Source organism: Ascidiella aspersa, chromosome 6 (assembly GCF_963924565.1).
Source record: "Ascidiella aspersa chromosome 6, kaAscAspe10.2, whole genome shotgun sequence".
Lineage (NCBI taxonomy): Eukaryota > Metazoa > Chordata > Ascidiacea > Phlebobranchia > Ascidiidae > Ascidiella > Ascidiella aspersa.
The window spans coordinates 30518480-30540172 of NC_139452.1; the positions used below are offsets into that span (position 1 = coordinate 30518480).

At 34.4% G+C, this 21693-nt stretch overlaps 2 protein-coding genes across 2 annotated transcripts; one reads left to right on the forward strand and one right to left on the reverse strand.

Moving 5' to 3' along the window:
• The first annotated feature begins 540 nt into the window (after positions 1–540).
• Positions 541–4575, forward strand: LOC146141238 (uncharacterized). Its single transcript, XM_083391188.1, has 4 exons — positions 541–660; positions 750–883; positions 1178–1302; positions 1860–4575. The coding sequence occupies exons 1-4, from the start codon at positions 624–626 to the stop codon at positions 2785–2787; spliced, it is 1224 nt and encodes a 407-aa protein (XP_083247314.1). The 5' UTR covers positions 541–623; the 3' UTR covers positions 2788–4575.
• LOC146141239 (uncharacterized) lies at positions 3950–20921 on the reverse strand. Its single transcript, XM_083392862.1, has 12 exons — positions 20880–20921; positions 19906–20019; positions 19575–19652; positions 18528–18628; positions 17998–18106; positions 17548–17720; positions 16754–17010; positions 16304–16434; positions 14979–15057; positions 6372–6719; positions 5490–5548; positions 3950–4657 (listed from the first exon to the last, which is right to left on the reverse strand). Exons 1-12 carry the CDS (start codon positions 20919–20921, stop codon positions 4556–4558), a joined length of 1593 nt encoding a protein of 530 aa, XP_083248988.1. The 3' UTR covers positions 3950–4555.
• Positions 20922–21693: the final 772 nt, after the last annotated feature.

Below are 21693 nucleotides of genomic sequence, written 5' to 3' on the forward strand. Positions count from 1 at the left end.
TATTGGTTTAATTAAAAACAATGAAAAATAAAACATCTACATAGTTTATATTTTTAATTTCGCAAAAAAAACACATAAACCACTAAACAGTTATATACTTTACGAATTCAAATGCAATATGCACATTTAAGATTGTAATAGTTCGTTTAAAGTGTAAAAATTTAATTTGACAGTAGTGTTAAAATTAAACTAATCCAGAAGTTGAATCAAGGACTATAATTATAAATGGTGACTGTAGCTACGCAAACTTACTTCACAACAACTCAATAAAATCGATTGATTAGCCGCCCTCAATTTTCGAACCATATGTGAAGGTACCGTAGCACAGAAAGTACATTACCCCTTTCCAATTAAAATAAAGCAAATAATTTATAATAAAAACGTTTTTTGTAAAACCTATTTAATTCATAATGTTTTTTCAAATTTATTTATTTCCGTATATATTTGACTGTTAAACTAAACAGATTAAAATTTCACTTTGGTACGGTACGTTAGTTCTCTGGTAAACGGAATATGTTTGTTTGGTTTACTACGTTTGTGATTTCCGGGAGCAATTTAAAGCTTTGTTTGTAAACAGAAAGGCAGCGTAAATTTTTTGATTTCTGCCTTAGATTTATGGAAAAATGTCCGTTTCGAAAGAAGGATACCTGCAGAAGTACTGTAAGTATGTGTGGCTTTAAATACAGCTGTTGTTTAGTGTATTTTACATAGTTAACTTTGATTTGAAACTATAACACTTGTTTTAAAAGCCACGGGAATATTCAAGGGTTGGAAACAGCGTTATTTCGTTCTTTACAATGACGGACATTTCGTGTCATTCGATGCAAAAGGAGGCCCAAGGAATGCCACAATTTACATGCCGAGAGACTGTCAAGATATTCAGGTAATAAACTAAAACGTTATTTATGTAAACGAGGTTTACTAACACGATAATACAGCATAAATTTAGGCAATAATGTTTCTCTAATGATGTATGCTTGTTTGAGCAGTGTAGCTGCAGTATTTTGTATTGAATAAAGTTGTTTTAGCACTTTTTAAACCATTTGTTTCGCTTTGGAACATGAAACTTGTTACACGATGCCTGTACTGTAAATAATTCAACATAATGAATCAAGTTAAAGCCAAACATTTATAAAAAACTTTAGGTAAATATAATAGCATATAATAACATTTTTAGCTTGGTGCTGGCATCCAAGCAGCATTGCCACCCCTCCCACCCCCACATGCAGTGGATAGTGTGATGCAAATTGTTACGAGGGAAAAGAGATTTCTTCTGATGGCACACAACCGTGCCGATTTGGAGTAAGTGGTTTTGGAACTAAGGGATAAAACTACTTCATTTATATATTTTGTAATGCACAGAATAGTTAAGCCAGCTTAAATACACTTAATTTTGTGTAAAATAACTTTGGTTAATTATTAGATTTAATTGGTCAAATATATGTTAGTTGTAAGCATGATTTAACTGTGCCCCGAAGAACCAAACTACAAAAAAGTAAAACATTAGTTATCATTTTATTTTGGCCTTTTAACTAAGTGTTTTGTTTAATTTACTGTGGTAATAAATTAAAATTAATATTGTTAGTTTTGGTAAGAGCTAGTAATATACCTAGGTAACATATCTGCTCTAAAAATGAGAAAAACATTCATTGCCACAAAACCACTGTTCTGCAAAACAAATGATGTTCTACAGGTATACCCGTAGAATTAATTTCAATAAATAATAGTTGTAATTTCATTGATAACAAATTGATTTTTTTTAAACTAACACCATTTATTTGCAAGACTCATTTTTCTAGTTAATGACCACAGCAAAATCGGCTTAAAGTTGTTACCTTTTTTTAATTATTTCAATTCAGCTCTTGGGTACAAATGCTCAACCAATCTCGGTCAGGAAAAGGCATGCAATCTAATGGTGGTTACCCGACCAACAATTACGCACCACCAATTCAACCAGCATCGGCACCTTCCCTGGGAAACCAACCAACAGCACAGACCAGCAGTGGTGGACCAACACTTGGTTTTGAGAAACTAAACATTGGTTCTGGTCCGGGCTACCCTCCACAACCATCAACTGGTTATCCACCTCAACCATCGTCTGGTTATCCACCGCAAGCAACTGGTTACCCACCACAACCATCTTCTGGTTATCCACCACAACCATCTTCTGGTTATCCACCACAACCCTCTTCGGGTTATCCACCACAACCATCTTCTGGTTATCCATCAGCCCCTCCACCTTATAGTGCACAACCTCCAAACCAACCATATGGACCACCACAGCCTGGTTATGGTGCACCACCCAACCCACAATATGGTGCACCACCTCCAAACCAGCAAGTATATGGTCCGCCACAGCGGTATGGTGCCCCACCAGCGAACCAGCCATATTATGGTGCACCACAAGCTGGTTACAGTGGTGCACCTTCTGGTTATCCAGTCCAGCAACCAGGTTACCAGCAGCAATATGGAACACCATATGGACAACCAGCGTACCAGCAACAACAACAGAAACAGAAGTCATCCGGTATGGGAGGTCTGGGTGCCTTGGCAGGCGCCGCAGGCCTCGGGGGTCTCGTTGGTGGAAAAGGGGGTAAAGGTGGCTCGAAGCTGAAGAAAGTAAAGAAGCACAAGGGGTTGATTGGTGGGGCTGCTGCAGCGATGGTAGGGGGCTACGCGCTGAGCAAGGTGGGACGAAGGGGGTCTTGGGGTTCGTGGAGCAGCGGTAGTTGGGGGAGCGGAGGCAGTTTTGGTAGCTTCGGGAGTTTTGGCAGCTTTGGAAGCTAAAGCAGAAAACTTTGTTAGTTTTTTAGACTCTAAGAGTAGTGGTTCTTAAACCTGCGCAAGATATTTTAAATTTGTTTTATGATAAATTGTATCAGCCAAGCATAGTGATCTTTGTACAGTATTTTCTCTTTTTTTGAAAATTTAAAAGGTCTTTTAATGTTTTAAGATGGGTAATAAGGGTCTGCCAGTTTTTAAAGTCAGACTACGGCCGCTCTTATTCAAGCCTTTGCTTTCTGGAGATTATGGCAACCATAATCATGTGGGTTTTACCATGTTAGTATCGGTACTTGTCCGATACCAGGGGTCCAAAATATCAGGTTTTGGTATTAAGTGTCAATGAGAAAACATCCCTAATAAATTATCTTACCATACCAATGCAAACTATTCCTCTACAGAAGCTGTTAAAGGATTTAATAGCAAATACTGTTTGGTCCCCGAGAAACTTTCTTACAGAAAAGATACCAGTTTGGTCTAGAGTGATTATTTTAGCAACAAAGTTTAAACTTTTGAGGCCTACAATGTACAGTATCCCAATTACACAAGCTTGCACTTTTTATATACAAATATACAATGTAGAGATTGTTGATCGATATTTAAAAGCATTTCCTTCAAATGCAAAACACTTTATCTATTGGATGTAAAACGTTTTTTTAATAGAAACTACTTTAAATGACACAATTGTTTTACAAGTGTTCTGAATATGTTGCATATATTACCTATGAAATTATTTTTTGTATTGCAGACACCAAAATATTGCAGATACTTTTTGTAGCTTGTGTTGTTTATCCAAAGTTACCTTACCACTGGTTTCATATGTTACTACATCAAACCAAAAACTAAACTATTGCACTATTTTAATGTGACAAGTACCTTCTTATAATGTGTGTTTAATTCTGTTTATTCACTGTCATCTGATCTAACCGAATCGTTTTGTAAATATTTTTAACTTTTTGTAGAAGTGTTTAGTTGTTTCTTTTTGCATGGTGATCATGGAGAGTTTATTTTGTTTATTTTGTGTTTTCAGCAAAAAAATAACCTGTTTAGCAGTAGTTACAAGGTTCATGCAGACTCTTGCTTTATGACCTTGATGTGACCTTTATTGAATGAATAAGGCTGTATCCCTTGAACAATCTGTTTTTGAAGAAATTGTTAGAAGGCGCAATTGTAGCATACCACTTATATTTGCATCGCCTAAAACAAAATCATATTAATTATCAGGAAGAGAAACAAATGAGCAGTGACACAATCGATAATGGCACCAAGATTCAAGTGGGTGTAATAGCACAACACCGACACTGAAACAACACTCGAAATAAAATAAGTGTAGAAATCTCAAACAAAAATGAAAAATGATGTTTTGTGGTGGATTTTGAAAAAGAAAGATAAAAACAACAAAATTAAAAGGAATGTGCAACAGAGAAAACAAGTATTAGGAGTTTGTAAAGCCCATAAAAAAGTAGGTATCATTTTGAACGTTTGGAAAATGTATTTATTTATAAATTTATGAATTCAAAATGATATCCAATGGAATTCGACATTTCTACCACGTCTAACTAAACTTCCAACCTTTATATTCCAAAGAGAAACAAGAAATCATCAAAATAAAGGTATTTTTTTAGTCGGAATTATGTTTTCTTCTGCTAGTTTGTATGACCACATTTTACGTTCACAACAGCGCAGGGCACGAAATGTTGCGCTCGAAACCCGTGTTTTCGAGCCCTGCTGTCATAGAACGCGTCAAAATGAAGGTTGGAGCGAAGGTTTTGTGTCAGTGCAGTTTCTCGTTTTCTAATCTCGCGATTTCGTCGACGATTTGACGATGTTCAATCAACAGAAGTTCAAGTTCACGACGTTTCCTCTCCGCATGCGTCTAAACAAAATAAAATATGCATTTATTTATTTGCGGTTGGTAATGCGGGTAAAATAGAAAAAAATCAAGTTTTTACGTTTTTTAAAATGGGTAAAAAATAAAATAAAAACAAAAAAAGGTTATTTGCATTAAGTTCAACGTGAAAACAAAATAAGAAAAATAGATTATCCCCTATTGTTGAATAAATCAGCTTTTAATGTTAGCAAGGTTAAACCAAAACTATTTTTCTGTTAATCCAATGTTGAGGTTGGTGTCAAAAAAAACAAATATGCAATTAGAATAATATAAGCAACCACTACCCATCGTTTGACTATGGAAACAAAATAACAAACATGAATGTCAAAACAACTAAAAAAGGTCAGTTATTTAGTACAAATATATTCGAAAACCCTAAAAAACAATTTTTTTGGATACTGAAATATTTCAAAATCCCTATAAAATAAATCCTAAATTGGTCGTTGTAAGAAAAAAAATGTTAGAAGATTATTGGAAAAACACTAAAAAAACGCTGCAAAAATCATACATTTTGATGATTTAGTACTTTACTAAACACATTCGTAGTTGGCCGATTGTAAGACTGACACAATGTAAAAGTAAAAGTTTTTTTTTGGATTTCAAAACAGGCTAAATGCTACAAACCACATAACTTTACTAATATTAAAATAATTTCACTCATTAATAAATTTTCAATTGATTAAAAAAAGTGTGAAGGGCTTTTCAGCTTACAAAAAAAAAATGACAAAAAATAACTTAAAAAAACGCTAAACGAAAATTACAAATTTCGAATTGCTAATTGTTCGATGGTAAAAAGGAAATGTAAAAGTTTATATACTTCGACTTTATCGAGGATGACTTCGATTGAATTTCGGTCCTTCTTTTTCACGACGGCATCTTAACAAATCATTTCCTTGTTAGTTTTCACACACACACAAAACAGCAAACACACTGGTTAGTCAAATGCACGGTAGGCCGACGAATACAATAAATAGGGTGCAATTGCAAGTAGTCTTTAATATGCCACACATAAATCGAAAGAATACGCATTTAAAACAGTTTGGGAACCCCTGGTTAAACTCCATAGCTCAGGGTATTAACCGTAACCGTCTCCCTCTGTGCTATGGAACAGTCCACATGCAGAACAGTCTTCGGGGGCGACAGGCTTACATTATTTTAACTAGGGGTAAGTTAAAAAAAAATTGTTTTTATGAAGACATCATTTTGTAACGTGACAAAAATTATTAAGAACAACAAGTAAATTTCAACCTAATACTGTGAAAATAATTACCATTGCACTTTTCAATTCGATGAATTTGCTATTTTATAGGGACCATAGTGTTGACGTCATTTGTTATCGCGGTAGTTTTGTCGAAATATCAAGTAGCGGAATAGAACATAAGTGCCAAACATCCCTAAACTACTGCATATGAATTGCTTAAAAAAATGATGGTTATAAAAAAATTTGGCCAAAAACCTGAATGATTTGGGTAAATTCTATTTTCTTCCTATTTTAGTTACGTAAATATAATACAGGTTGAAGAGTCGGAACTCAACAAAACCACACACTTGCCGGATTTGGACTCATTGCTAATTTTTTGGCGTAAGTTGGATTAGGGACTCGGGTTTAATTTTTTTACCTGAGTCGGACTCGGGTTATTTTTAACCGACCCCGCAGCCCTGCTAACTTAAAAAGTCCAATTATAAACGTTTTACTCACCCATATCAAATGCGACCGGCTCCAGTTTTCCATCCTCGCCTTCCACTGTCAGTTTGATTGACACCTCGGAAGGGGGCGGGGAGGGTGTGTGGTCCTTGCGCTTGCTGCTCTTCGAAGCCGCACTACCCATCACGTGACGTGGTTCAGGGGTCAAACGGATGACGTCAGGGGTCAAAGCGCGGGGGTCAGGGGTCACAGGAAGGGGTGTGCTTGATAGTGAGTTTTCTTCGCGGTATGAGTTGGGTAGGATTACTGAAAGTGGTGGGAGGATGTCTAGGGCTTCTGGACTTGTACAAACGTCCACTCTGTTCAGTTCAATCTCGGTAACTGCTCTACGGGAAGCTATTTCTGTTAAAAAACAAAAATTGTAGGTTAATATTACTAAAATATGCAATATACGAATTCATTTTTAGCCAAAATGAAAGCTCCCATGTGATTATGTATAAAAACGAAAAACTGGGTTAGATATTGAATGTTTTTATGTAGGAGCATTCTGCTCTACGTTAAGCTATTTCTGTGAGAAAAACGAAAAAACAAGTTTAAATATTGAATGTAAAGGTGTATTTAAAGACACTGAAGAGAAACATTTTTCCCCGTAGAAACATCATGCTCTACGGAAGGTTATTTTGGTAATGAACAAAAATTCTAGAATAAAATAAAAAAGACAAGCGTTATAATTTGTTTTTGTGAAAAAACAGCTCCTCTGATAATTACATTTCTTCTCCAACGTTTCGGCAACCTATAAGTTGCATTATTCAGGGTGAATGACATCGAACGCTCATAGTAGCCTACAATGTACAACGCTCGTCTACTTCTTTATGGGTTTTGATATTCTTACTACGGCTAACTAAAACCTCGAACCACTATGCACAAAAGCTTTTATTAAATCACTAAAACTAAAAAACATGAGGTATAATTGAAAATAAAAGGCGGATCATTTTCTATAAAAATCTACTTAATTTTGCTTATTATTAATTTTGCGATTTTTTAAATAAGGGAATTCGCTTAAAAGGATTTATGCAATTGATGCTATACATAAATCCATATTTTTTTTATTTTATTAAAAAAATGAATCAATGATTTTTAATACACCCAGACTCCCAGAGGTATATAACATACATGGAACTATAGCGACGCGTTTAATTTATAAACTTTTCGGTGTGTCTGAACAAGATGAAGCAGATTTACGGAAAAATGTGAAAAACACAATCGATTTATAACAGGATATTTCGGGATTAAATTAAAAAAACAAGAAATACCGACTTCTACGCATGAAGCACGATTGTGAAAAAGCTTGTCAAGATTTCAATACAATTTGTCTTCATATATGCCGCCTGATTACTTTGTTTTAATTATAACCCTGATGAGGTCAGCTGGTATCTGCTGCCGAAACGTCGGTTTATACTTCGTTTACACCAGAATATCGATTTCTATCTATACGAAGACATATTCAAGTAAAGATTAGGAAATCCCAAAGTAAGAAACGATATCCTTCCCTGTCTGCCGAAGACTCACATATGACGATGAGGTAATCGGATGCCACTATATAAAGACAAATTGTATTAAAATCTCGAAAAGCTTTCGCACAACCTGCTTCATCAAATCAAAGGAGAAATACGATACAAACACAAAAAAGGGCGAACCGGACGATCTCCGGACGAAAAACCCGACATGAAATCTCACAATGGCTTTTTCGCGGAAGCTCTACAAAGTTGAAAAGTGTTTTTTGCCCGAAACGGCCATAAATGGACCAAAATAGCGCTGGAGAGGCTGGATAGCAGACGTAATGTCAACCACCTCACTAAGGCATCCAACCGCAGAAGCAGGAAAATAAGATGTTCTTTTTCTCCTGAGGAGGCGGAAATTGCAAAGTTTTATTTGTCGGGAGCGATCGAATCACGTGTTTATGCCAATCCAGTTTGCTGGACCGTTTAAAAAAATAACAATAAACCGGAAATTTGAACCAAGATTTCCTGTAAAATATGTTTGCGTAGGTGTAATGAAAAAAATACTAAGATAACATTTGGAGGTATTTAAATTGTTTACTTTAAAACACAAATTGTTTTATTGTTGATATTTGACGAAATATTTCTAAAACTTTCGATTTAACAGTTGGCTGTAAAATCTGTTTGTGTATTAAAACAAAAAAATGGCTGTTTATTTGTTATTCAGACAAGGAAAGATAGTAAAGAATAAAATTGGCTAAACCTCTATTTTTGTCAAAGAATAGACAACAAGTAAGCAAATAAATATTAAAAACAAAAGAATCAAATTCATACAAGTTTTATTTTTTTAAACTATTTATAACCACGAAAAAGGCTTATAAAACAATTATTTAAATTTGGCGACAGAATATAATAAAAAAGAAAAGTGAAAATAAAATGGCTGCTAAACTTAAAAACGATTTTTGTGTCAATATTTTTCACATTATTGGCCATTTTACATGCGCTTTGTCTAAGGCTTATGACGTAACAATGTATCCAACCAAGGTGTTTGTCTTTATTTGAAGTGTTTATTTTTATTTGTAGTGTTTGTTTCCCACAATCGCTATCTTGTTTCAATATTTTGGCGCGCGTTGCCATAGCGACAGGTATTGGGAAGGCTAAACCGAATATTGATTCATATTTCCTTTTTTGCTTTTTGCAGAGATTGTCAAACTGTGCGGTGAGTTAGCGGTTCTAAGCGACCGAACATAGCTTTTCTCACTTGAAAAGTAAATTGAGCTGAAATGTACATATGTATACCAACGCAAAAGCAAATTTCGGCCGTAAACTCTAAAAATCATTACCTTTGTTTTTTCAATTGATTTGCCATTGAGACCTTACTGACGTCATTTGTTATCGCATCGCGCTAATTTATGTCAAACTTATCGAGCTTTGGAATAAACTATACGTAGCGGACACTCCTAAAGTACTACATATAAATTGACTAGTATTTATGCACCTCCAATGCGGTAATAAAACATAATTCTACAGCTATTTGCTATTGCATGTAAGAATAATTTGGTATCGGCACAAAATTTACCACTTGTCACTTGTTAAAACCTTTTCGCTTACTAACAACCAATTAAGTTTGCCATATATTATATCAAAATATGGTATCAACTTTTTCAGCGATTTATTCATATTTCAAATGAATCAACTCCGTCAATATGCAACAAATCAGTTGTAAAATTCACGATTTGTCAGCGGTGACCTACACGTTTTGGCTGGCATTATACAAATAATAAAACAGATTATTTAAACATAAGCTTTCATAAAAAAGGAACAGCTTAGGCTTAGTTTGTTAATGCGTCCAAAGTATTTGTCTAAAAAGTTATATTAGCCCATTTTAAGATCAGGGTCTTCAGTTTGGCTTATTTAGGCCTTGCATTACTACGCATAAAACCGTATTTATACAGTAAAATCACTAAGTTTGCATCTAGCACGTAAGTTTACACATACTGCTTTGGTTCAAGTTGCGAACTTAACTGATACAAAACCAAACCACAACTTTAAATAATGCGCAAAAGCAAAGAAACATGGTTGGCAAATAATCGGCTCATTTAATCACTTGTGACGAAAAAATCGATAATTGTGCCGATTGTCCAACTAATGCAGATTGCTTATTGTGCCCATGAGACTGGGTAGGGGATTTGTTTCCACTTTTAATACATCAAAGTTCTTGAAAACAAACTGAATCCATTAATCGCTCGATATTCAGCCCTCGTTAGCAAAACTTGTAATTACTGGTAGTGGTAATATAACGCTAAGACAGTAGTTTTTGAAGCTTTGTCTTGCGACGCACTTGATAGGAAATTCGCCATTTTTTATTAAAATTTTACACCAAATCCGGTTATTTATAAGAAAACACAACTACTTTATTAAAATATGAAAAATAACCGTAGTTGGTCATTTTCACAAGTAGGCTAAATTTTAGCGGTAAGCCCTTAAAATACCTTAAAAACACGCAATTGTTTCTAATATTCTTTCTAAAAAGGTGCTTTGTATAAGCCTAGATCGGGGTTTCTTGAACTTTTTTTAACCCCTTAAAAATGGTTCATGTAGACTAGGGTCGAAATAAAATTTGTATAGATGACGTCATACATTAACGTCATAAACCAGTAGACTTAAGAAACAGACTGTCATAGGCAAAACGGTAAGTTAGTCTAAATACATTCAAGAAGGCGCCAAGGCGTTTTTTATTGAAACTCTTTTTTCATTGTTTACCAGTTTTCAAATATACACTAAGATTTGAATTAGACCTTTATGGTCCCCTTATAACTAGTCCACGTACCTTTACTTAGGTACCAATACCCCTGGTCCTGCTATCTAAAGAAATAGTTCCTTATCGAAGCTGCTGGAGCCACAAAACCGACGAACAAACAGTAAATTCCCTCCCTGGAGATTCCACGTCTAAGTTTAGAAGCAATTTAAGCCACGAGGAATTTACGAGAAGCCTTTTCTTTAGACTCAACCACATTAACAATCTTCTAAATTCAAGCTAGATCACTTTTTCAGCTATGATCTAATAGTTTACAAAATATATGTCATTGTGTTGAAAATCATGCTCGAAATGTAATCACTATTAAAATCCCTGCAGAATTCGGAAAGCCAACAAAAAATCTACTAAATAAATTTTAGGGTTTATAAGGTCAATACATACAATATGGCCTTGCATAACATGTTAAGAATAGCGCAGCACTAAAACCATCACCAAGAAATTGAAATTGCATGAATATTTCAACGAGGTTAGAGCGATTGCGTTCTATAATTAGCTCGATCAAATAATTCGCCTCCTCTGTCGAAAACAACCTTGTCTGGAAATAGGATGTTGTTTTCAACGAACGAATCAACAATATAAAACGTTACGTAAACAGGGGGAAATCAAAATATTACATTCAAGGGCAGTAAGAATAAAGCCCATACAGAAGTCTAGCGTTTTGGGCGTTTGGAATATGTGAATAAAGAGAATGAATAAAAGATATTCGAAACGTTAATAAAAAGTTCCTACTTCTGTGTGGGCTTTATTTCTTACTGCGTCTTACTACACCTCCAACCTTTATGCTTTAAATTTTTTTCAAATACATTTAAGAGGGTTTGATAGCTCTTTTCCATTAACGTTAAAAAGTCATGGTTACACATTTTTAACAGCCTTTTTTGAATCGGACGAAACGCATTAAATTTAGCAACTAAATTTTATCAACATACTACCCTGTTATATATTTCAAACCAACTTTCTTTGAATGTATGACGCCAAACAATGGCCAAAGTATTAAATAAAGCAACTATGGAAAATCGAAATCTCTTTTTTCGTTATTTATGAAACAGAACAAAGTGTTGTTTTTAGTCATACTTAGGCAATTTTTTTTATATTTGTAATGCGTTAAGCTTTCACTTTGACAAAATACAAAATTTGGTGCAATAAAAAACAACGTAACGTTCCAAATCAATACCAAATACAAAGCAACATTTTGAAAACCAGAATGCCTTGATTTTTAAACATCCTTTGGGTAATTTACCTTTCTGGTCCTTTATTAATTAAATAGTATTTTCACCTATTACCAGGTTTACCTTCGTTCAAAACAGCGTCTAAATACCTAATTAACTTAAATATACCTTTTTCAGCGCACAGAGCAGAATTTTTCTCCCTGTTTCCTAGTAAATTGTCTCTAAGATAGGAGTTCGCTTTTATCAGCTGCTGTTAGTCGTTGTTTACAACTCGTAAGTATCGCGTGAACTCGATTTTTCACTCCTTTATATCGACACAACCCTAATCCCTTCTGCACACAAAAGACCTGCCAAGCAAACGGCTTTTATAAGGCGACCAAGCCGATCATAAATGAGCGGTTCTTAAGAACTGAGCTCCTAATATTTTTTAAGATTCTTTCATTTAAAAACATATTTTTTTTACTTCACTTTATTTTAGTATTGACTAGAAATATAAACACCTTTAAAAAAAGAAAAAAACGACCACGGTATTTTTATTGAAGCCAAATGCTTTGTTTGGAACTCACATTACATCAACGTAATTTTAAAATTCGTCTATTTTCTATAAAAATTTTACCTTTTCCAAAAACTTTAGCTTACATCAATATTTTAGGGAAAAAAACGCGAGCATCTTTGTATTTTAAAATACATGATTAAAAAAGCGAGGCTGTTCTTGTAGGTGTCAGTACCAGGCAAATAAAATACCGACTGCTTTTCAAAAACGTCCTACTCTGTCAACTGGAGTGTTATCTGGTAAACAATATCGATCCCGCGTATCAGAAAATTATTTTCAACACATCAGGAAAATATTTTCTTTGTGTAATTTGCGCCAGAAAACAAATAAACCGAATAAAAATGTCTTATACGATGGATATAACTCGTTTAAATGAGAATTTTTAATTAATTTTACTCTTCGCTTATATTTTATATTGATGTTGTAAAAATCTACTTTGTCTAACGACTTTTTCAGTTTCTTATTCAGAAAAAAAATCAAACCATGCAGGCAAATTAATGGCTAGCAAACTACCAAAAAAAAAATTCACATTCCAATCAGCAAAAAACGAATTTAATAAAAATTATTATAATTTGCTTAACAATTAATTCTATACTTCCAAAAAAATTATATAGATTTCAATCTTTAGTTTTCAAGATTTAGTAGTTCTAATCTAATTTGGAAAATTGAAAATTAATAATTCTAATTCTAATCTAATTTAAAATAGCTTAAAAAATTCTAGCTATACAAGTCTTGTTATACCTTGCTGAAATTGTAGTATTATTCACACTATAAGCGAATTCTACTTCACATCAATATTTCAAAAAAAGCGCGTCTAATTTGACCGTGACAGCGAATAGCGCTGTCGTATATAAAGCAAACAGTGGTCACAAGAAAAACGTAAAACATTTAATCAAAGCAAAATGATCGCCTCGTGAAACTGACAGTGACACTTTACCTTGGCGAGAAATCGCCTGACATAACGACTTGAACAGAATTAAATACAGTAGTTGTGTTATCGTTTCTTGCAGTAACTGTATTAATTACAGTTTTCCGTTTCATTTTGTTTCAAATTCTCAGGCCCTAACTTGGCAATTTCGCGGCCAACTGATAATAAAAAAGTAATTTAATCGGCTGATGCAAAAATTACCGTTCTCACGTATGGGAGTCTAACAAAATTTGGATTACATATTTTAAAAATTTTACGAAAAATCAAAAACCTAACGTTTTCCGATTAGGGGGATACCCTTAAAAATGATTTTTTTTTGACATGTTATCCTTAAATTAATAAGAAAAAAATAGAAAAAAACACATAAAAAATCGACTTTATTTATTTCACGCTGTGCTTCTCGCAGGTTTTAATGTAAATTATTCCCAGTGTACACTACTGAGTTATTTCTAACGTATCGTTCCTGAAAACTGTAACAAATAAAAAAACACCAAAAATATAATAATAATACAAATACCAAAAATCGACCATATTTATCCTTGTTTCGCACTTACCTTAAAACCAGACGGCGCAAAAACCAGTTTCATCTTTTCAAATCAATTGACTTTTAGTTTTTTTTGACAAGGCGTTTCGTTAGGGGTCCTGGATCGAACAAATTGATCAAGAGTTCGATATCTTATCATCTTATCGTTTGCTTCGCCTCGACAACAAGTGTTTTGTCACACAACGCGAGAAGCGCCTATATCGCGCCATTGTTACGTAACAAACCGGTCCGGTTACGTAACGTTTGTTTGCCTTCAATTTGCTTTTTCGAGCGCGGAAAACCAAAAAAAGTACTATTTTTAGGCCAAAGTCAGGCGCAGAGTTTGAAATACCAGTTCAAAACCACCCCCCCCCCCCCCCCCAAAAAAAATAAATATAAAAAAGTTAAATTATACCCGGTCAAGGTTGGTTTTTGCAGATTTTTTTACCGGAAAAAGGTTAAGGTCGATGCACAAATGCATGGCCTGGACAAATGATTTAGTTGTTGTTGTTATCTTTGTCATGAACTAGTATTAGGGTTTTACGATTTTTGCAATAAGAAAGTAGACGTTAGGTTGTTTTGGAAATAGGACTTGTCTTAAAAGCGAGTGTTTATCAATCTATGTACTGCGACCCCAAATTTTGTTTGCCGTGTAATTTGGTTGTTTCGCCGATTGCAGTAGTTTTATTTAAAATAAGTAAAAAGACAAACCAAAAATTATTTTCACCAATTTTCAACAATTTTACAAACTGATCAACTAACCTCGACATTAAACGACTGTAAAAGCCTGGATATTGAACTTGCAAAAAAACTATTTTAAACTTCAATATTGTCAGTATATTTCTTCAACATTAACCATTATACTACCTGTATTAAAAAAAAGAAACTATCAATGCTGTTCGACAAATACAGAAGTAAGTAGCATTTTTTGAACGTTTCGAATAAATCTAAGATATTTGCTGGAGGTTGTAGGTAGGCGTTAAAGGAATCTCAAAGCCCAAACAGAAGTAGGAAGCATTTTTAACGTTTTCGAATATCTTCAACTTTTAAGTAAAAATTATAAAAAAAATATTTATTTAAAAAAAAATCAAACCAAATGCTAACGATAAGCTTTCCTGCTTTCCAAGAACTCTATTACGCAACCGGAGTCTGGCTCAATTAAACCTCCCCATACCTTTCACAGTTGCCACTTTTTGGTTGTGCACTTGTTTATGCTGCTGGGATTGCAGTTCCGGGTTTGATTCCATCTCATCCTGTCAATCAAAACACGCGGTTAACTATTTCCTTGTTTGCATTGGGTGATTACTTCGGCTAGCGCTTGTTTAAATTGCACACATTAAAAACTGCTCCATGAAAAGTAATTTTGGAAACAAGTTTTGACGCCTATTTTACGAGTATTATGTTGAGCAATCTGTTTCTCAGCTTGTTTGCATTTTTGTATAAAGCTGTCGCTAAGAAAACGTTGGTGGACCGCTTGACAGTTCATTTCGGCTTGAATTTCCCACTTAGTTGCTTTACATCAGTGTTTCCCAACCTGTGGACCGCCGATTAAATTGTTTGGGTTGCCGACTGCAGCAGTTTTATAGGATTGGATTTATTGTGATTGGTTCTTAGAAAGATTTTTTATGAATGTGAAAACTGCGGGAACAATACGAAGACGTGGCTCATCTTAATTGAATTCCAGTTTTTTATGCCAATGTATTATTTTTTGTTCGCTTACATAAAGTTCAGTGAACATAATTGGGTCGTAAAAGCTTGGCTGTTATACTATAACGCTCAGTGTTTGGGTCGCCACGAAAAGAGGTTGAGAAACACTGATTTACACCTTGCTGCATTTACCTTGGATTGCCTCAAAGCAGTGCTTTTTAACCTTTTTCACTCGTGGCCACTTTTAACGAAGCTTTTTTATCTTCCATAAACCCATTTTTATCTTTTCTCACATTTTTTGCCGTTTATTGCATTTTTTACTTTTCGGACCGCGTACCACACACTTTGGTGCAAGGGGTTATTTAACTGGTGTCGGTGACCCCTAAGGGTTACGTGGACTAGTTTAGGTCCATGAAAGCCTAATTGAATTTTGGTGTAAATTTGAAAACTGGAAAACAATAAAATAGTTTAAAACAAAGCGCCTCTCCTTCAATGTATTTATACTTCAGTTCAGTTTCACATTATTTTGTCTGTTTCCTAAGTCTACTGGTTTTAAGACGTCAATTTATGACGTCAGCTCTAAAAAAGATTTCCCGCTGATCAACGCGAAAAAAATGTCGGGAGTTACGCGTTAAAAAAATTTAAAAACGAATACTACTCGTATGAGTAAATTAGATGAATGCTATTTGGTACTCGTATTAAGATAAACTAATGGTGCCGTTTATTTATTTGGCAAAATGCATACTTACAATAAAAGTTTTAGACCTTGCTGGCTGATTTTGTTATGAAGCGGTTCACTTCTCAAGCTATTATGCTTTCTGATAAAACCAAATCCTACTCGTATGAGTTTACCTGCGCTGCTTGCTCCAGTAGCTTCTGCAATCGCTCGAACGACGAGAGACCGATGTTGCTTTGTGACGTCACACCGGGTGCCAGGGGCTCGGGGGTGTTCCACCTTCCCCCGTCGTCACGGTAACTGCGTCCTGGGAGAATGAAACAATCGGTCATGGTGAGTCAGCAAAACTAAAAGCGAGAAAATGGAGGCGGTTTGAGTAAACCAATACTTTAAAGTACTGAGTAGCACTGATGGGAGCAAGTCGTTTTAAATTGACTTAAGTCTCAAGACAAAGTCATTGCTTGGGTTGACTGAAGTCGTTTAGACAAATGACTTGAATTGGACTTACGTAGTTTACGCAGATGATTAAAAACATGTTTGTTTTTTTTAAATTATGTTTGGGGTAAAATAAAAAAAATGAAACACATTTTTCAACATAACATATAAAAAATAAAGATATATTTTACCGGCGCTAAATCTCTGTATTCTCGGCGAAGCATTCATTACACTAGGCAACCACTGGGTGGGGTTGTTGGGTCTGGGGGTGGTCTGCTGCCCCCTGGTGTGTGGTCGTTGTTGCGTGACGAAGGGAACCGGGAGCAGCAATGATCCGCTAGGTGGCAGTGTGGTGTGTGGGCGCTTCGGGCCCGGGGTTTTGGGGATTCCCCTTCGCTGCTGGGCGTACGAGGTGCCGACTCTCTTGTGCCCTCGTGCGGGACTCACGCTATTCAAAAAGAAAAAAATGTGAAAAACTTGAAAAATTTAAAAACACGCTGTTTAATAAAGCAAAATGTGAAAAATATTTCTTTTCAAATATGACTTAATTCCTAATTTTTAACAACTCAACGCCAATAGAAAAGTACAGAGTTATTTCCAATAAGCAAGAAAGTGCGATTTGCTTGTTACTAAAAGTTAAATACAATTTTTTGACAAAACCCACATGTCTGTCAGGCCCGAGAGCCACATTTTAGTAGTTGATTAAAAATGAAAGTTGGAAATCGGAATATCAAACGGCTATTTGAATAAACCATCATATTTTAATACTATTAAATCGTAAAATGTTTTTGACAAAACACACACGTCAGGTATTAGCGTCACATTGAAGTTGTTGATAAAAAATAAAAAATCGAAATATCAAACGATTTTTTTGTCCAAAACATAAATAATAGTGTCATTGGTAATATAAATAATACGTTGAGATGTCAAACGATTATTTAATTTAAACTAATAAATCTTAAAACTTATTTTTCACAAAACTCACACGTCAGGCCTGAGCGTCACATTGGAGTCATTGATGAGGATTCTCGCAAGTTTTTCCCGGTTTCTTTTCATCACTTCATCTTGGCTGGTGACAACCTGACGAATCTCCTCAAACATCGTCTGGTAAAAGTTGTCCTCATCCTGATCTCGGTATTGTGTGGGACTAAAGCGCATCTGTTCACGTCACAGGGGGCATTGTTACGAGAATAACAATTTTTTTTGAATTAGTGACATGATAATTAAGGATGGAACACAACTGTATATAAAACAACATTGGCAGCTTTAAAGGGGTTTAGAAAGCCAATAGATATTGGTTTGATTAAGTGTGTAGTAAATAGGATGAAAGGTCTAATATCACACCTTTACATGCAAAATAACAACCTTAAAAAAAAATCTTTTAAATTTAATTTAATCACAAAAAATAACGAAATCTTATTATGACGTCACTCACTGCAGCACTGCTTAGTGCCCCCTCTGTTCGGGGGGACACACTCCGTGATGACGTCACACATTTGCCGGTGAGGACGCATTCGGCCAGGAGGGTTCCAGAGGCACCAGACCTGGTGAAAAAAAATGGCGATGATTGTAAGTTTGTTCGCTAAATACAATTCGTTATTGAAACTGATTCATGAAGGAATAGAGTATGGTTGCATTCGAACCCACAACCTTTGTAATTTGTTATGCCGAAAAATGCTGTAAAGCGCTATCACATGGTAGAGTAGGAATAAATGAAGCTGTTTACATGTTTTTTTCTTACTACAGCAATATGGTTTATTTTGTTTTTGGTATGTTTTTGTAAGTTGTTTGTTTTATCCACAAATACTTTTATTGAAAATGCCAAATCCACATGTCATAGAAGAGAAATCTTATTGCGGCCTCAAAAGCAATGCTCACCTAACAAAAGAACTATAATCACAAAAGCATACAATAGTGGTTAAGCACCATTTCAATTTTTCTTTAAACAGCACTCGAAATACTTACCCAGCCATTTTCTTAATTTCAATTGACATTGGGTAATCTGTCCACTTTCCTCTGGTTCTTGGACGTGAATAATCTCGCTGTTCCTCTGGACTCTTGAAGTTCTGCAAAACAGAAAACGAAATTGTGAGCATTGATTGGTTTAGTACTGTTTTAAAATTGCAAAGAACAAAAGTAAAACAGGCCTTTAAAAAATGTCCTACAGAATTTTGTCAGGAAACAGATATTGTTAGGAAAAGTTACCCAGCATAAAATGCTGGTTAAACTTAGATAAGAAACAAATATTGCTTAGTTCGTGAAAAAACAAACATGAAAAAGTATTATAAAAAAAATTTTAAGAGTGAATTATTTTTGGCTTTGTTCTAAAAACATTGTACAACCACAAAAATTCAGCAAAGGCGCAATTTTTACCACACAGTTAAAAAAAGTCAAAAATGACAACCTTTAAGTTTTGACACAATGTAAAAGTATATCATGATTCAGTCGTCATAAACGTGCATTGTTACATCACTGTTGACAACCAGTGGCTTGTCAACACATATAATTGGGGGTGGTACACAGCGTACAAAAGACACACAACACCCAACTGGTAATTTGGCACCTTGAGTAGATCAACAATCACAGCGTAATAGTCTGAGAACGACATGGACAAGTGGACAACCACATAATTCGACATATTCAGGGCCTTTTTTTTCAATGTTAAAACACAATGCTATATCTTGTAGCTTTTCGTTTACCAAAAGACATTTGATACTTGTTAATTGGCTGAGTAAAGTCTACTGAAACTTGAAACACATTTTTTGTAACTTGATATCTACCAGGTTATTAAAGTTAGATATCTTTTTTAATTAAGCAAATACTTAGCTATTGTGACATTTTGATAACAAAATATTTGCAACCCAATCTGTATGTTTTTATAAATATACATATTATTGAGAATTGAATGTACACAATCTTTTATAAAATTGACTCTACAAAAATGTGCATATAAATAATATGTATATGATAGTAAAAGGTAAGTAGTGTTGGTATTAGAATGTTAGATCTTACATTTTGATCTTTAATTGGCACTTTGGAGCCTGTGAATCCAGAGTTTAATGAATGCATTGGATATCGGCCGACTGAACTCTGCAAAACAAATATAGCATGTAAGAAAAAACTAAGAAAAACAACATCATCTAAAAAAAGTAACTTTTTGGTCCGCATCATAATAGAAAATTGATTTCCCTACTGGGTAAATACATTGTTTAAAAGGCATATATATTTTTAACATTTTAAAAGCCTAAAGCAACCATTTGGAATTTTTGTGTAAGAAAAGGTGTACAAAAGACGGTTACAATTTGTTGAACTCAGTACAAATTGCAATGATTTAAAGTTTTACTCTGTGTGGATTAGCGTTTGGTGCCCTCGCAATCTTCACAACGTGTCCTCTGTATAAAGTTGATGGAATTGTTGATTTCCTTTCTCTTGGAGGCAAATAACCCTCTTGAATAAACTGCAATGAAAATAATGTTTTAAATTATTAGGGATGTCTGATACTTGTCACTTTTTACGAATTCCACTATTTTGACCAAAAAGTATTGCAGTCCAATACCAAATGATGTCAATACTATGATCAAACAGGTGAAATAGACAAAATTTAAGGGTTCAAAAGGTGTTTTTTCCAGGTACTGGGGCAAAACTTGCTTTAGCGTCAATAAATTTAGTTTCATTAGGTTGTTGTGTTGCATTTGTTTACCTTTCTTGGTAGAATCGCTGTTTCAGATCGAATCATGGCTAAAATTCCTATATTAATACCGATACTACCCAAGTATCAGACGAGTAATGATATTACTACTTGGCATAGGGTATTGGCTCTGATCTGATATTAATAAACATCCCCATAATTATTGTAGCAATATTTACGTAAAGGCACTATTAGATTGAAGCAAATTTAAGTGGAAACCACTAAACACCACTAGCACAATATTTTGATGGGATTCATTGTAAAAAAGTAACAGTGCAGCAAACCTTTCTATAGAAAACTCTGGGCTTTGTTGAAAAGTCAATATTTGGAAAGTCAATTCAACAAAACTGGGAATGGCCAGCTGCGCAATTTTAAGCAAATATTTGTCTAATGATTTAGTTGCTACAGTAAAGTTTAGAGAAGTAGAGAAATGTTAGATTAAAAATGTTTTTAAACACATGGTCCAATGGGGGAAAAACAATAATTTGAAAAAAGGTTTTTACCTTGTTTTTTTGGAGAACTTGATTAAACAAATAATAAAAGGGTGTAAATTGAACAAACTGACATATTTCATTCCACTTTAGACACAGATAGAATTAAGCAATTAATTATAATAAATATAACCTTACCCCTCCGAGATAAAGGCCAGTCATATTTCGCGGTATTTCCATGGTAACGTTTGTTGCCAAACAAGCTAAACGCTATAATGGCGGCTATGGGATTCAGCGTCTGTTATTTAATATTGACTAACGTCTGCCTTTGACAAAAGAAACAGCTTTAGAGCTTACACATTTAATAAACAATTTTTGGCTTTGTATTGCAAAATACAAAACGTGTAGACGTATTTGCGTTTATTAATAACTTTTTAGGGCGCTCTTTCACTATTGTACGTAAAAATTAATAAAAAAATTATTAATAATAAACATAATATTACTTGACTCACCCAAACGCTAACCCGCACCCTAACCCAAACAATATGCGTTGTGGTATGCGGTATTATTATTTTTTTTTGCATAACTTTGCACGTACAATAGTTAAAGAGCACCCTTTTTAGTTTGGTTTTAAGATTTTAAACTGCCTACAAATAACTTTGTGTTTACTATTTTGGGGCACACTAAAAACCTATTTTTGGAGCTTTAAATAAAAAACTTTAAAAGCTTTCACAAAACTTTCTAAGTTAAGTGAAAGATAAATACTTATCGAACTTATGACTGTTACATGATACTACAGTAACGTAACATAATAAGCTAATGTTATTCAAGTCCTATTTTTTACACTCCTAAAAGCTTTGTTATTTAATAGCGTCTCCTCTTATCAAAAACTGTAAGTTTAAGGCAAAACACTAAGTCTTTAGTTGTGATACAAACATTTTGGTTTAATCATTCACAAATCTCCGCAAATTATGTCTACATTTGCACGAATCTTTAGCGTCATGTAGCGGTA